We start from the raw sequence: 13738 nt of genomic DNA on the forward strand, positions 1-13738 counted from the left end.
GGCGCAGTAGAGAGAAGAATCCAAGCCTCGACTGCAACGCCTGTCAGTGCTGTGTCACGACCAAACAAGACCGTCGCTACAACGGACCGATTGTCCTAGTCAAGATTCGATCGCTGGCATGTAGCGGTGCTCGAAAAGTAGGATCTGCAGGCAGCTGGACCTTCTCCTAAGAAGCGGTTATTGCTGTGTCGAGTAGTTGGGTGCGTGTGTGCTCGATAGCTTCAGTCCGTGCTTCGTCGATAGGCTGCGTGAGGGCTCGGCGCAGAAGTTGGTAGTCGACACAGTCACACCTAAAGGCACCGCTCTCGACCGAGGTATTCATGACGACGTAGAGATGGGTGGACCGTGGGCTCTTTGAGATAGGAATTGATGATAGATGTAAGGTACAGAGACCAGTTGGCCGCGGGCTGATGAGGCACGGAGGCTCGCGGAGTTAACGTCATGCGCGTCATGCGCGTCATAGTGACTTTAGCCTCAGACTCTACAATGAATAGAGAGACCACCTGCACTTTTGCATTGCTGCTTCCACACGTGTTTCTAATAACATAACTTGGACTTGAAGGAACATGTCGCCAAAATCATTAGATTTTCAGTGTGCTCTCGTCACAGGCGGTGCTGGAGGAATCGGACGAGCAATTGCCGAGTACTTCATCTCCCAGGGCAAGAAGGTCATCATCGTAGGCCGAACCGAATCCAAGTTGCAGTCGACTTGCAAGGAAATTGGCGCAGACTATTATGTACTGGATACTGGAGACATTAAAGCTATCCCGGATTTCATCCAGAAGATCACTAAGGACCACCCGGAGCTCGACTGTCTTGTCAACAACGCCGGAGTTCAGAGGCCTCTCAATGTCAATGACATGTCAGCCGAGCAGTTCCTCGAGAAAGGCGACAATGAGATCAACATCAACGTTCGTGGGCCTATGCACCTTGCTGTAGGCTTCCTGCCTCACTTCAAATCGAAGAAGTCAGCCGTCATCATGAACGTCTCGTCAGTACTTGGATTTATCCCGTTCAGCATCATCAACCCGGTATACAACGGTACCAAAGCATTCGTGCACTTCAACACGATGAACTTGAGATCCCAGCTGGAGCAGGTCGGATCCTCAATCAGGGTCATCGAAATAGCACCACCCTCTGTCGGCACCGACTTGCACAGAGAGAGAGAGGACCCAGACGATAACAAAAAGGAGAAGAACGCTAGTGCTCTATCTGTTGAAGAGTTCATGGAGGAGGTGAAGAGGGGATGGCAGGAGGATCGCGAGTGCATCGGCGCCGGGATGAGCCAGAAAGTGATAGACAGGTAAGCTCAGGCCGCATCTCTAACAGAATCTAACCAGCCCGTACTGACCCTTGTAAGATGGTACAACGAGTTCGGGCCGGATTACAAGAAAGCCGAAGGCAAGGCATGATCTTGTCAACGGACAATCGATTGTTTACCCGCTACGAGGGAACGGAAGGATCGGCGTTTCGAGCGCCAAGCTATCTGTTTCCGCGCCAACTCTCCACGCGAAACAAACAACATGGATGGTCGGTCTGTCTTTACAGCGCTAACATCATCAAAGACGGTGCGCCTAACACCAGAGTAATTTTAATTCACCATCTTCTGCTTCGTCATTTTGCAAGTTCTCTGACCGTTTCGATCTTCTGACCTTTGTACCCACAAGCGCCTAATCCCAGTATGCATACAGCTTGAGTGCTTGATTGGACGCAAGCACAGCTTCACACATTCCTCGCCTATCGCGCCAACGCTCATTACACGCTCCGCCAACATGGCTTCTCGCTATGGCGACTCGTCTGTCTATAGCGACAACGAGGGTACTCCTGGATCGCGCAATGCGTCGACAATGAGACTGCTCACGCACATCGACGAAAGTCCATTCGAAGAGTATGTCCAGCAACCTTCACAGCCCCAGCAATCGCTCCCAGTCGATTCCAAAGCAGAGCAAACCAGTCGCTCGAGATTCAGCGTGCCTAGAAAGCAACCGAAAGAGCGCGATGCTATTGAAGACCTGCTCGAAGAGGCACAAACGTCGCTGTCGACAAAGAAGAAAGACTTGAAGAACCACAACTTAACAAAGCCCTCTAGAGAAGCTGCCGAGGACATCCCTCCCATGCCCGCCACCTTCATCCCATACCATCCCTCCCGTCCGCCTTCACGAGCCGTCTCGATCGTCGACGGAGCTCCCAACCTTCCGCCTCCCTCAGACGCGCCGCCCTTCTACTTCGACCGACCATCGTCACGCGCCGACCACTCTCCCTCGCGCTCGTGGTCTCCAACCCGCATCTCGCTCGACTATACCGTACCACCCTCCTACAACGCTCCCTACGAACCTGCCGACATCAACGGGAGCCCAAGACCTGGCTCCCCATCTAGCAAATATGGTGGCAGCTCGAAAAGACCGCTCCCGCCGGCCCCGTTGTTTGCCGGTGTGCGTCCTAACTCTTCGGACGGCGACAAAGACCTCTCTGATATGACAGCCATACCGATAGATGGCGACGACGACCCCTTCACCGACGACGAGCGACCAGATCTACTCAAGACCGACTCGATTCTTTCCGACTCGACATACAATGAGGATGATTACGATGAGAAGGGCGACTATGCACCAGCACCTGACGGAAAGCAAGAACGTCGTGGTGCTCGGCCTGCTGTCATGTCCAGGAAAGAGGTCAAACTTATCAATGGCGAACTGATTCTCGAATGCAAAATTCCCACCATTTTGTATTCATTCTTGCCGCGTCGCGACGATATCGAGTTCACGCATATGCGTTACACGGCCGTCACATGCGATCCCAACGAGTTCGTCGAGCGTGGCTACAAGCTCCGTCAGCAAATCGGGAACACCACGCGTGAGACCGAGCTTCTCATCTGTGTCACCATGTACAACGAAAACGAACTCGACTTCACTCGTACCATGCACGGCGTTATGCGCAATGTGGCCCATTTCTGCAGCCGACAGAAGTCTAGAACATGGGGCAAGGATGGATGGAAGAAGGTAGTCATCTGCATCATCGCTGACGGCCGCAAAAAGGTCCATCCTCGAACTCTGGACGCTCTTGCTGCCATGGGAGTGTATCAGGACGGCATTGCAAAGAACTCGGTTAATCAGCGCGAAGTCACTGGACACGTCTACGAGTATACCACGCAGGTGTCTCTTGACCCGGACCTCAAGTTCAAAGGAGCTGAGAAGGGCATTGTACCTTGCCAGATGATTTTCTGCATGAAGGAGAAGAATGCAAAGAAACTCAACAGCCATCGTTGGTTCTTCAATGCATTTGGACAAGCTTTGAAACCAAATGTCTGCATTTTGCTAGATGTTGGTACACGACCTGGAGACACATCGCTATATCACCTTTGGAAAGCCTTCGACAACGATTCTAATGTCGCTGGTGCTGCTGGCGAGATCAAAGCTGGCAAAGGAAAGAATTGGCTTGGCCTCTTCAATCCGCTTGTGGCGTCTCAAAACTTCGAGTACAAGATGTCAAACATCCTGGACAAACCTCTCGAGTCTGTCTTCGGCTACATCACTGTCTTGCCGGGTGCGTTGAGTGCTTACCGCTTCCATGCCCTTCAAAACGATGAGACTGGGCATGGGCCTCTCAGTCAATACTTCAAGGGCGAGACCCTACACGGTCAAGATGCGGATGTTTTCACCGCCAACATGTACCTTGCTGAGGATCGTATTCTCTGTTGGGAACTGGTCGCCAAGCGCAACGAATCGTGGGTGTTAAAATACGTGAGGCAAGCCACTGGCGAGACCGATGTACCAGGTAAGCAGTCGCTCGAACGTCATTGCTGAGACTTGACTAACGATTGTAGACGCTGTCCCCGAGTTCATCTCCCAGCGCCGAAGATGGCTGAATGGTGCCTTCTTTGCTGCAGTCTATTCTCTTCTTCATTTCAAGCAAATCTGGACCACATCGCATTCCCCCATCCGCAAAGCTCTACTCCACGTCGAATTCATCTATCAGTTCATTCAACTCACATTTACCTGGTTCTCTCTCGGCAACTTCTATCTAACTTTCTACTTTGTCGCCGGTTCTCTTTCGGATCCAAAGATTGATCCTACCGGAGCAAAGGTCAATCTCTGCAAATATGTATTCACCGTACTACGCTATGCTTGCGTCCTGACCATCGCAATGAACTTCATCTTGAGTATGGGCAACCGACCCCAAGGATCAAAGAAGATGTTCCTCGGGTCGATGGTCGTTTACGGAATCGTCATGGCTTACACAACTTTTGCTTCGATTTGGATTGTGGTCAAGGAATTCAGTGGAGGCAATATGCAGATCGGCAACAACCTCTTCACGAATTTCATCGTCAGCACTCTCAGCACCATAGGACTCTACTTCCTGATGTCCTTCCTCTACATGGATCCTTGGCACATGTTCACCAGTTCTGCGCAGTACTTTGGCATGCTTCCCAGCTACATCTGTACCCTCCAGATATTCGCGTTCTGTAACGCCCATGATATCTCTTGGGGAACCAAGGGTGACAACACTGTCAGCACCGATCTGGGAGCTGCTAAGGCCTCCAAGGGTGGTACTGTCGAACTTGAGATGCCAAGTGAGCAGCTGGATATCGACAGTGGCTATGACACTGCTCTTCGCAATCTACGTGACCGCGTTGAAGTCATAGAACCACCTCCTAGCGCAGCACAACAGCAAGAAGATTACTACCGTGGTGTCAGAACGTACATGGTGACGATTTGGATGTCCACCAATGCTATTCTTGCCATGGCTGTCAGTGGAGCGTATGGTGAGACCGGTATTGCCAACAACGTCTATCTCAAGTTTATCTTGTGGGCCGTTGCTGTCTTGGCTCTGTTTCGTGCCATTGGCTCTTCGACTTTCCTCTTCATCAATGCTGTCCACTCCATCCTAGAAGGCAAGCTGAAGTTTAGCGATCGCAGCTCCACGGGTAGTAAGACTACCTCAAGAAGACGATACGGTTGGCGCAGTAAGATTCCGTCCTTCAGCTTCCTCAATGGCACCGGTACCTGGATTGGTGAAAAGGCTGGAAATGCTACTGTGGGGGTCAAGAGACTTTTCCACAAATGAATTGTACGACTTGCATCTTTGTCCCAAGATATGGGGACAGACGGATGATATATGGGCGTTAGTCTGAATTTCCTTTCTTTGTGTTAGAGAAACTGGTGGTCTCACGCCGTGACGCATGTATTATAACGACCGCACTTGAGTTCTTTTCCTTGTTATCCGCGAGCTTTGGGTCGTCTCATTGTACTGCGTGTCACTGTCTTGGCCCGTCGTCGTTGTACCTATATACGCTTGTACCGTGCCTTCCACATTGGCCAAGTCGGAGTACACAACACAAGATGTCTGCGATCGATCGACAAAAAGATTAGGCCGATCCAGATACTGCAGTGCGATGCTGTCCCCCGTCCTGATGCGATGATTTTTACACAGATCGCACGCGGGTCTGCAAAGCCATTTTGTCCAGCCACTTGATTGTGATGTCACATACCCAGCCCAGCGTGAACTCCCGTGCTTCGCAGCTTTCTGCTTCTGACTTCACGCCCTTCTCTCTTTTCCAAATGATATGCCTAACAACGCACAACTCGTGACCGCCGGAGATCCATGAACAGGAGAAAATCTCCTCTTGCCAGGACGCCTAGCAAGATCATCGCTTGCCGTCTGTCCGGTGGCCTTGGAGGCTTGGGCGCGGTCGTTTTCCCCTCGTTTCCGCGCGGGGTTGTCTAACAAAACACATCCAATCGCGTTGCGGTGCCTTGCCTATGGCCGAAAGCCTCTTGCTTCGTACCCCATGTATTGATGATCTCGATACAGAACAGCTATGGACTGGTTCATAGACCCAGTAACGCCGAGAGAGGCATATCACTTGCAGCTCATGTGCAAACTGAGCGAGTGACAAGGTAGGACAAGATCTCAGATCCGAGACTCGCGCGATATCGAATGAGGAGGCAAGTCAGAGGCTGTTAGTTTCTCACGATCAGAAACCACTGCTATGGTAACGACAGTTCCATTCTGCCACGCGACTCCAGACTCCCAAGGCCTCAACCCCGGATTGACCCTCCACGTCCTCAATTGCGGGGAAATTAGGTACACGCGCTATCAGCTAACCTTATTAGAGTCCTCTGGTACTCAGGTATCCGCATGCCCGGACTGCTCTCGAACCCGTAGAGTTGTATCTGGCACGTCTGTACTACATGCACGCTTCTGACATGGTGGTTACCGCACTGAGCATGTCAATTGCATACAATGGACACTGTGTCAGCCATCTCGCATGGTTGTCTGTACGAGCTCTTCAAGTCGAACGTGGCTTTTGTTACCAGGCGTACGCTTTACAACAAGCAAGCCAACCGCTCAACCGGAAGGAGGCATCCGGGGTAGCTTTCAGTGGCGTGCGGCTGGTCGATCACATCAAGTCCTGTACACATAGTCAGGAGATCATGGGCCGTTCGCGACCAGTACGGCGGGGTATGGCTCCTCTTCTGCTCTGATCGTCTTCACTTTAGTGGTTGTTGTGTTATCCGAGACGGGGTCTTCGGATGTGGTGCAGCCGCGCGTTGGATGCCGCATTGCAGAAGGTATATATGCAGGTTTCCTCTGTTGTGGCAGCGACCATCTCCCTCCTATTCTAGATCCGCATCCTCTATCCTTCCCAAGCATTATTACGAACACCGTCACGATGTCCAACGAGGCTAACTACAACACGACCAACAACCTTGATCACATGGCCAGTCCGCCAATGGAAAAGGATTTCAGTCACGGTAAAGCGGTATCTGAGAGTGCATCTGACTTCAAGCTGACAATTTACTAGATTATCATAATAACAACAGCATCGGAAACGATGTCGACAGCGAGACGGCACTGCAGAGAATTCGTACAGCTGGCAGCATCTCTATCTCCCCTGAACTGTTCGAAAAGCTCTATCTATCTCCTCAGAACAAGGTCGCTGGTGAATTGAGAAAGACATTCGGTAACCCCACACCACTGTACGTATCCCTATAGGTCTCACAAAGTCGCCACTAACATTCTCTACAGCGCTTTGGTCGGCTTTCTTCTCAGTTTGACGCCCCTGAGTTGTATGTTGATGGGCTGGCGAGGTGCTTCCAACACTGGTGCTTCCGATATCGGTGCTTACTTCTTCTTCGGTGGCCTGTTGATGATACTCGGTTCTATTGGAGAGGTAAGTGACGCTGATCTCTGAAACTATCGACCTGCATCCTAACAACTCCATAGTGGTTAATCGGCAACACATTTCCCTTCGTCGTCTTCGGCTCGTTTGGTGCCTTCTGGTTGACATTTGCTGCTACTCTTCAACCATTCTACAACGCATACGGTGCTTTCTCAACCGACGCTAATGCTCCCGGAGAAGGACTGGCGACTGTTGAATTCAACGCCAGTTTCGGTTCGTATCGGTAGTTGGCTATTTGCTCTTGACGTCTTACTGATGATGCAATTCTAGGCTTCTTCCTTGTCTTCATGGGCATGCTGTGTCTGTTGTACTTCATCTGTTCCCTACGAACCAACGTCGTCTTCGCCATGATCTTCTTCACTCTCGTTCTCGCCTTCGGTTGCCTGACTGGCGCTTACTGGAACCTCGCCATCGCCTACGGTAATCCTGCCACCTCAGCTGCTAGAGCCGCTCATGCTGCAACTGCTACGAGATGCCTGACCGCTGCTGGAGCCCTCACCTTTGTCACAGACATGTGTGGTTGGTGGATCTTCTTCGCCATTATGCTCGCATCTCTGGACTTCCCCTTCCAGCTTCCTGTCGGCGACCTCAGCACCTTGATCAAGGGCGCTACTGACAGAAAGAAGGCCAAGGAGGAGAAGGAGAGATACTCTGCATAGGCCCGCATCGTCAAAAGCTTTCGGTAATGTCACTTGGATGTGACGTTGACGATTGACCGTTGAGGATGGAACACGTTTAATGAGTACTGTATCGTAATGTTATGTATATTAGGTCTGTGGGTGTACCAAGCAGGTGCATCTACTTAGCTCGATCATGAATCTTCAATTCGAACCTTTTGCAACCATACTGTGACCTCCTTCCAATATATCTAATAATGTTTTGATGAGCATAGCCATGGCCTTGTTACAAGTCGGTCTTTCTGGTCTGCTGTTGGGAGGTACGTTGGGGGTCATGACACCATCGTTTACACATTCACAGCATGCTTAATCAGGACAGATGCTATTGTATCTCTCGATGTTTTCTGAACTGGAAAATTCGATGTTCGGTGCCAGTCAGCGTTCTCTGACTGGTTGCAATGACCCAGAAGACATTCGCTCCGGAATATAACCATGAGACGAGGCTGATAGGGTGACCCTGACTACAGTATCATCTCGTCTTCCAGACCACCAACGCCGAATCTACGTGTCTGAGATAACTTGCAGACCTCTGACTGTATCTATCTGATAATACCGTCATGCTTTGAGAAACCTGAAAGATCGTGGGTAACGTGGTGACGTTATATTCCATTTTGTTTATAAGGTTGATGTGAACGTGACTTCTTCATCACCCATCAAGGCACGCATCAAAACACACGGGAGTCACAGTTCTCGACTTGTTCCAAACACGCATTACAATACCGTTCACTGAAATCGAGAGCTAAGAAAATAGTCAACATGCGAAAAGAAGGCCACACAAGCCATGATTTTAGCGCTGCCGCCTGATGCCTCCATCACCCCCCAAACTGCTGTGAGATGTTCGCTTCGCGACTCAGAACGAGCGAGCGTATATGGCGATCGTACTCGTCGAAGAATTACCGCAAGCTCCTGGTACACTCCCTGGTAGACTGGCCCCGTTACACAAGTAGCAATTGTTCTAATCACATTGCGTCAGTGATCCGTCTCACCAGCTCGTTGACGACCAACATACCTCTCCAGCTTCTCCTGTAGTTCCACTCAATAATCCACTGTTGATGGTGACATAGTTGATGGCATTCCCACACCAGCAATCGGCACTCGCTGTACCCTGATTGACTGTCCCAAAGTAGACGAAGTTGAGGGTAAGGCATGTTGCACTGCAGCGGCTGTTGACCTGGCCAGTAAAAGATCCTTGGTATGAAGATAGTGCTCTGCCGGTGGTCACAGTGCTAGAGCCAGTTTGGACATAGCAGCTTAGGTAAGCGTAGAGTATACCAGTAGCAACAGGCCCAGCTGGTCTGTTAAAGAAATTAGTCATATAGCAGAGGAAGGCTGTATTTGGATGTCATCGTACCCTGAGGGTCCCTAGAAGTGAGTACCAGGGTTAGTCAAGTTCGAGAAATTCAAGTGTGATAGAGCCGCCGGCTTGGAAACACATCGGGGGACAATCATGAGGAGATGTGCTTTGAGTCTTCGCGACTGAAAGCGGACACTTACTTGAACACCTGTTGGTCCAGTACTGCCTGGCAACCCCTGCTAGATGTTAGGAATATGACATATCGATGAAGGTACGGCTTTGACTTTCCTGCGGTCCTATGAGACGGCGACAAATGTCAGCAAACAATAAGACAGAAAGTATGGGACCAAACTAACCTGTAGGTCCCTAGAACGAGAGAGAGAGTATGATCAGCATGATTCAGTCTCGCCGGAATGTCTGAGACGTACTGTAGCACCGGTTTGGCCGCTAACACCCTGGCTTCCCTGGATGCCCTGTATACCCTGACAGTAGTGTTAGAAGATATCTGGATGGTGAGGTTCATCATTCAAACTCACTTGAGGTCCTTTGACGCAAAATCGAGTATCAGCAAATGTCATAACTCCAGGAGTGGAGCAACTCACCAGTAGGTCCCTGGATTCCCTTAAAGAGCAGAATGAGTCAGCACGAACAGAAATGGAAAAGTGCGTGGATAGAAACTTACAGTACTACCTGGTTGGCCAGAAGCGCCGGAAGGTCCCTACTTAAGGTCAGACGACAGATCTGGTCGCGTGGATATTCAGCTTACGCTAGGCCCTATTATTGGTAATAAAAAGTCAGCCTGGATAACCATCACCGTTGGAATTCTAGTAAGAAAGCCACTGCTAAATTTCGGGTGCGAATAAGTCGTCACCAGAGGCGAGCCATTAAACAAGACTGTAGAACTTTATTCTGCGACTGGGATCGGAATGATCTGTTTTACTGTGAAATTTGCACTCACCCGAGGGACCGCTAGAACCAGCAAGACCACTTGGACCGCTCGGACCAATATTACCACTAGGACCACTAGGACCACTAGGACCACTAGGACCACTAGGACCACTAGGACCACTNACCACTAGGACCACTAGGACCACTAGGACCACTAGGACCACTAGGACCACTAGGACCACTGTATTGGTGTCAGACCGTCTGTATGCGATGGATAGCAGACTGTCGAGGCGTACCTTGGACCAGAACTTATAGCCAACGCAGCGCATGAAGACACCGAAAACAAAGAAAGTTGAATGAACATGCATCCAGAAGGCGCTGCATCTTGTTGATAGACCGCGTACACGGTGCCGTTACTTAGGGAGCAGAATTGTGCTTGTCCGTTGTAGAATTGTGAATTGAACCACGAAAGCTGACCATTGCTCGTGGCCGAGAATGAAGTCAAGATAGTTCCTGGTGTTAGTGTAGGGACGAATTGCGAATATGGTACTCCTGGACTGGTTGAATAGTAGTAGACGACATTGTTGATTGTCGCTGTCAATACACCATTCCGGATCGAATATATGGGAGCATTTGTACAGTCGTTCGTGACACTTCCGTTCGCGTTGACGTAGAACCCACTCTGTCGCTTCTGGTGTAACCTAGTGTCTGATCTTATGAAGAGAATGAAAGAGGAATCTGTTGCCGTTGGGGCTGTGTCGCTAGAGAGAGTAGACGTGGAAGCTGTGGAAAGAAGTGTCTTTGTCCAAGAGAGCGTGGTTATGAGATCGATCGATATTGGCGCCTCTGTAACAGTAATTGCTGCCTCGGTTTCGGCTAGGGGAAAGAAAGTGGTATTCGATTGCACAAAAGTATTGACCGAGACAGCCTGTTGGTACACAATGTTTTGACTGGCATAACGGTGTATGTTGCAGGCGTTTTGCGCTTCGACTAAGCATGGTAAAAGAGTGACGAGACAGGCGAGAGCTGTCACCGAGAAAAACTCAAGGGTGTAGTGAGCACACATCGTGATGAAAATTACAAAAATAGGCAAAGAAAATCGAAGTATACTCAATGATGCTGAAAGATACTATTTGGACCATATGAAGATGTAGGCTGTAAACTTCGGCCCGATACTTGTTGATCGCTAGTCGCTGAGGTGCCGGTCCTCACGGAAACCCGAGGAATGTGGTCAGCTCAAGCCGAGAATGAGGGCAGAAACAATACTCCAGGACAGCCGGACAAGACCCTAGACACATTCCGTGCAATGGGTGGTAGAGTAGTACTGTAATCTAGGGCAAGGCCAATTTATTATGTATCAGGGCTAAGTGAGAAAGGTCAACTGTCATGGGAACGCCAAACAACAAACAACATTGAGGCCTCCTCTTTAGCGTCTGACCCTGGCGGCAGCTCCTGCCTCGGATGAGCTACTGCCACCGCTCTCCTCGCCGGGAGGCGGGCCGGGGTAATAGAAGGCCGCAACCGCAATCAGCACATACACAAAGAAGCACAAGACTCCTTCAAGGTAGTTGGACTTGCCGTCCCGCAAAAATTGACCAACCACGAGTATAGCCAAGATGAGAACAACGGCCTCGAAGATCTCGAAATTGAGAGACATGTGTAATTTCTGGGGCACCGTCAGTAATCAGTCAATTCTTTGGAACGGAGAGACATACCAGTCCCCATCCAACAATGACTGCAAGAGGAGTGTTCAGTAAAGCGGTCTGGATCGACGCGCCCAGAATGTGGGAAAGCGCAAAGTTCATTTGGTTGTCCCAGGCTTCGTCGATTGCAGTTATATGCTCGGCAGCCTTTTCGACGAGAGGAATTAATATGAGACCGAGGAACGCATCAGAGATACCTCGATGCTCAACCATCCATTCAATATTCTGAACGAGGAAGACAGCCATCATCGAGACGAAGGTGATAGCAAGAGCTAGAGCAATGACGGACTCGGTAAGTGTAAGTTTAGCTTTAGCGAGATCACGGTGACGATCGGCATCTTGCTCCTCATCTTCCTCAAGGATGTCGTCGAATATTCCGTGGTGCGACTTCATTTGGAAGAAAGTGTACACTGCGAAAGCCAAAAGAAGAACGATTGCAGTGGCCCGGGAGATGCGGACAACGTCCAACTCCAGTTGTTCTTCTGTTAAATTCGTTCGATTAGCGAGCGCGTTTGAGTAAGTGACTGGGATGATGAGAGCGAAGCCAGCAACCAGCATAAGATTGCTTCCGGTGTCGCTGACAACATCGTGGAAGGACTGCTCATGTCGTCGCAGGCCTCCGAAGAAGAAGCAAAGACCCATACAGAGCAGTAAGTTTGCTAGAATACTACCAAGAATAGCTGCTTGTACGATAGGAATACCTTGCCTGCCATTGTTCTTCAGAAGCACTATGAAGAGAATCATCTCGACCAATGAGCCAAGCGTTGTTTCGAGGACGACACCCAATACAGTTGGGAGCTTTCTAGCCAGCTCTTGACCAGCAAAGCCGATGAGGTTTGCTGCTGGAACCATAGCGATATAAGACAGGATGAAGATCCAAAGATGTTCCTGCGGTCTGGCAAAATGCTAGCAGAACAATGTCGTTAAGAAATGAATCCGCTTGACAGTAAGGAGGCACTTACCAAAGCAATTGCAGCAGGAACGAATGGCCACAAGACATTGACCCACTTCGAAGCAGTGCACGAACTGCGCCAACAAATTTTGAGGAAGTGAAGAGGGTGGATACCACGCCTACCACTCTCGCCGTTGGGCTTGATGCCCTTGGTCACGGCGTGACCATTGGTGTTGTATTCTGGCAATCTGCCATCTTCGCGTCCTAGAGCTGGCTTCGGTTCATGATTGGATGGGCTTGTCGATTGTCGGCTTCCGCGACGGGGTTTGGGTCTTGTTGTCATGGCGCTTTATGGTGTGTGTTGTCTGTGACGGCTTCCGTAGATGTTCGTGGGCAGCAGGAGAGTGAAGGTGCTGCAGTGAGAATTTACTTGTGAAGAAAGTTAACCACAATTCGACGTGGCAATGGCAGAGAGACGTGAAGTAGGGAAAGAGTTGTTGTCGGGCATTCAGGTTTATGGAGTGGAGTAGCTGCGGCAGGACAGTTAAACTCACTGAAAGCGCCTCTCACGTCTCCAGCGCGCTTTCCTTGTTTCTAACAGCATACAAGTACTCTAAATTATCAGCCTCCCCCTAGGGGTCGATTCGCTGGTACATGCACGGCAGCACGATCGGCCAAGGCTTGTTTGTGGCTGTGTCAATCTGGACTCCGGACATCCCAACCTCCTTAAAGCGCACAGCAGGTAGTCTCCCTGTGTGCTGCAGCTACAGCAAATCTATTGGAGCAAGAGGTGAGACAAGGAAGACGCAAGTCAAATGCCTGCACGCCAACATTTGCTCGTCCATACAGCTTAGAAGAGACAAGCACTCTCTGGGCAGGTTTGCGACGCTTCGATCTTGGTATACATGCTTGGCGGTGACATCGTCCGGAAATTACTGGCTCGTTTTTGAGTTTTACTCTCATGATATTTTCCTTTTGTTTCCTGATCTAAAACTGCATGGCGTTGTCATCTTATGTCCGTTAGACGAGCTCCTCGGACGCGAGCACATGAGGGGTGAGGAGGTCATGTACTTGGGCATGTAGTCATGTTTCAAATAACGC

The 13738-nt window shown here is 50.2% G+C and overlaps 6 protein-coding genes across 6 annotated transcripts; 3 read left to right on the plus strand and 3 right to left on the minus strand.

Annotated features, from left to right (window-relative positions):
- Positions 1 to 566: 566 nt before the first annotated feature.
- Positions 567 to 1412, plus strand: AUEXF2481DRAFT_24720 (uncharacterized protein; the record flags this gene model as incomplete). Its single annotated transcript, XM_013493425.1, has 2 exons — positions 567 to 1303; positions 1361 to 1412. 2 exons carry the CDS (start codon positions 567 to 569, stop codon positions 1410 to 1412), a joined length of 789 nt encoding a protein of 262 aa, XP_013348879.1.
- A 702-nt stretch (positions 1413 to 2114) lies between these two features.
- On the plus strand, positions 2115 to 5064 carry AUEXF2481DRAFT_60972 (glycosyltransferase family 2 protein; the record flags this gene model as incomplete). Its single annotated transcript, XM_013493426.1, has 2 exons — positions 2115 to 3774; positions 3824 to 5064. 2 exons carry the CDS (start codon positions 2115 to 2117, stop codon positions 5062 to 5064), a joined length of 2901 nt encoding a protein of 966 aa, XP_013348880.1.
- Positions 5065 to 6673: 1609 nt separating this feature from the next.
- On the plus strand, positions 6674 to 7842 carry AUEXF2481DRAFT_329 (uncharacterized protein; the record flags this gene model as incomplete). Its single annotated transcript, XM_013493371.1, has 5 exons — positions 6674 to 6755; positions 6806 to 6980; positions 7030 to 7174; positions 7228 to 7396; positions 7454 to 7842. The coding sequence occupies 5 exons, from the start codon at positions 6674 to 6676 to the stop codon at positions 7840 to 7842; spliced, it is 960 nt and encodes a 319-aa protein (XP_013348825.1).
- A 716-nt stretch (positions 7843 to 8558) lies between these two features.
- Positions 8559 to 9313, minus strand: AUEXF2481DRAFT_133628 (uncharacterized protein). Its single transcript, XM_013493428.1, has 2 exons — positions 8870 to 9313; positions 8559 to 8815 (listed from the first exon to the last, which is right to left on the minus strand). The coding sequence occupies exons 1-2, from the start codon at positions 9173 to 9175 to the stop codon at positions 8711 to 8713; spliced, it is 411 nt and encodes a 136-aa protein (XP_013348882.1). The 5' UTR covers positions 9176 to 9313; the 3' UTR covers positions 8559 to 8710.
- Positions 9314 to 9816: 503 nt separating this feature from the next.
- AUEXF2481DRAFT_133661 (uncharacterized protein) lies at positions 9817 to 11153 on the minus strand. Its single transcript, XM_013493429.1, has 3 exons — positions 10339 to 11153; positions 10113 to 10222; positions 9817 to 9928 (listed from the first exon to the last, which is right to left on the minus strand). The coding sequence occupies exons 1-3, from the start codon at positions 11106 to 11108 to the stop codon at positions 9912 to 9914; spliced, it is 897 nt and encodes a 298-aa protein (XP_013348883.1). The 5' UTR covers positions 11109 to 11153; the 3' UTR covers positions 9817 to 9911.
- Positions 11154 to 11357: 204 nt separating this feature from the next.
- On the minus strand, positions 11358 to 12980 carry AUEXF2481DRAFT_84472 (uncharacterized protein; the record flags this gene model as incomplete). Its single annotated transcript, XM_013493431.1, has 3 exons — positions 11358 to 11708; positions 11758 to 12651; positions 12708 to 12980. The coding sequence occupies 3 exons, from the start codon at positions 12978 to 12980 to the stop codon at positions 11469 to 11471; spliced, it is 1407 nt and encodes a 468-aa protein (XP_013348885.1). The 3' UTR covers positions 11358 to 11468.
- Positions 12981 to 13738: the final 758 nt, after the last annotated feature.

The sequence above is a fragment of the Aureobasidium subglaciale genome (assembly GCF_000721755.1).
Source record: "Aureobasidium subglaciale EXF-2481 unplaced genomic scaffold scaffold_0, whole genome shotgun sequence".
Lineage (NCBI taxonomy): Eukaryota > Fungi > Ascomycota > Dothideomycetes > Dothideales > Saccotheciaceae > Aureobasidium > Aureobasidium subglaciale.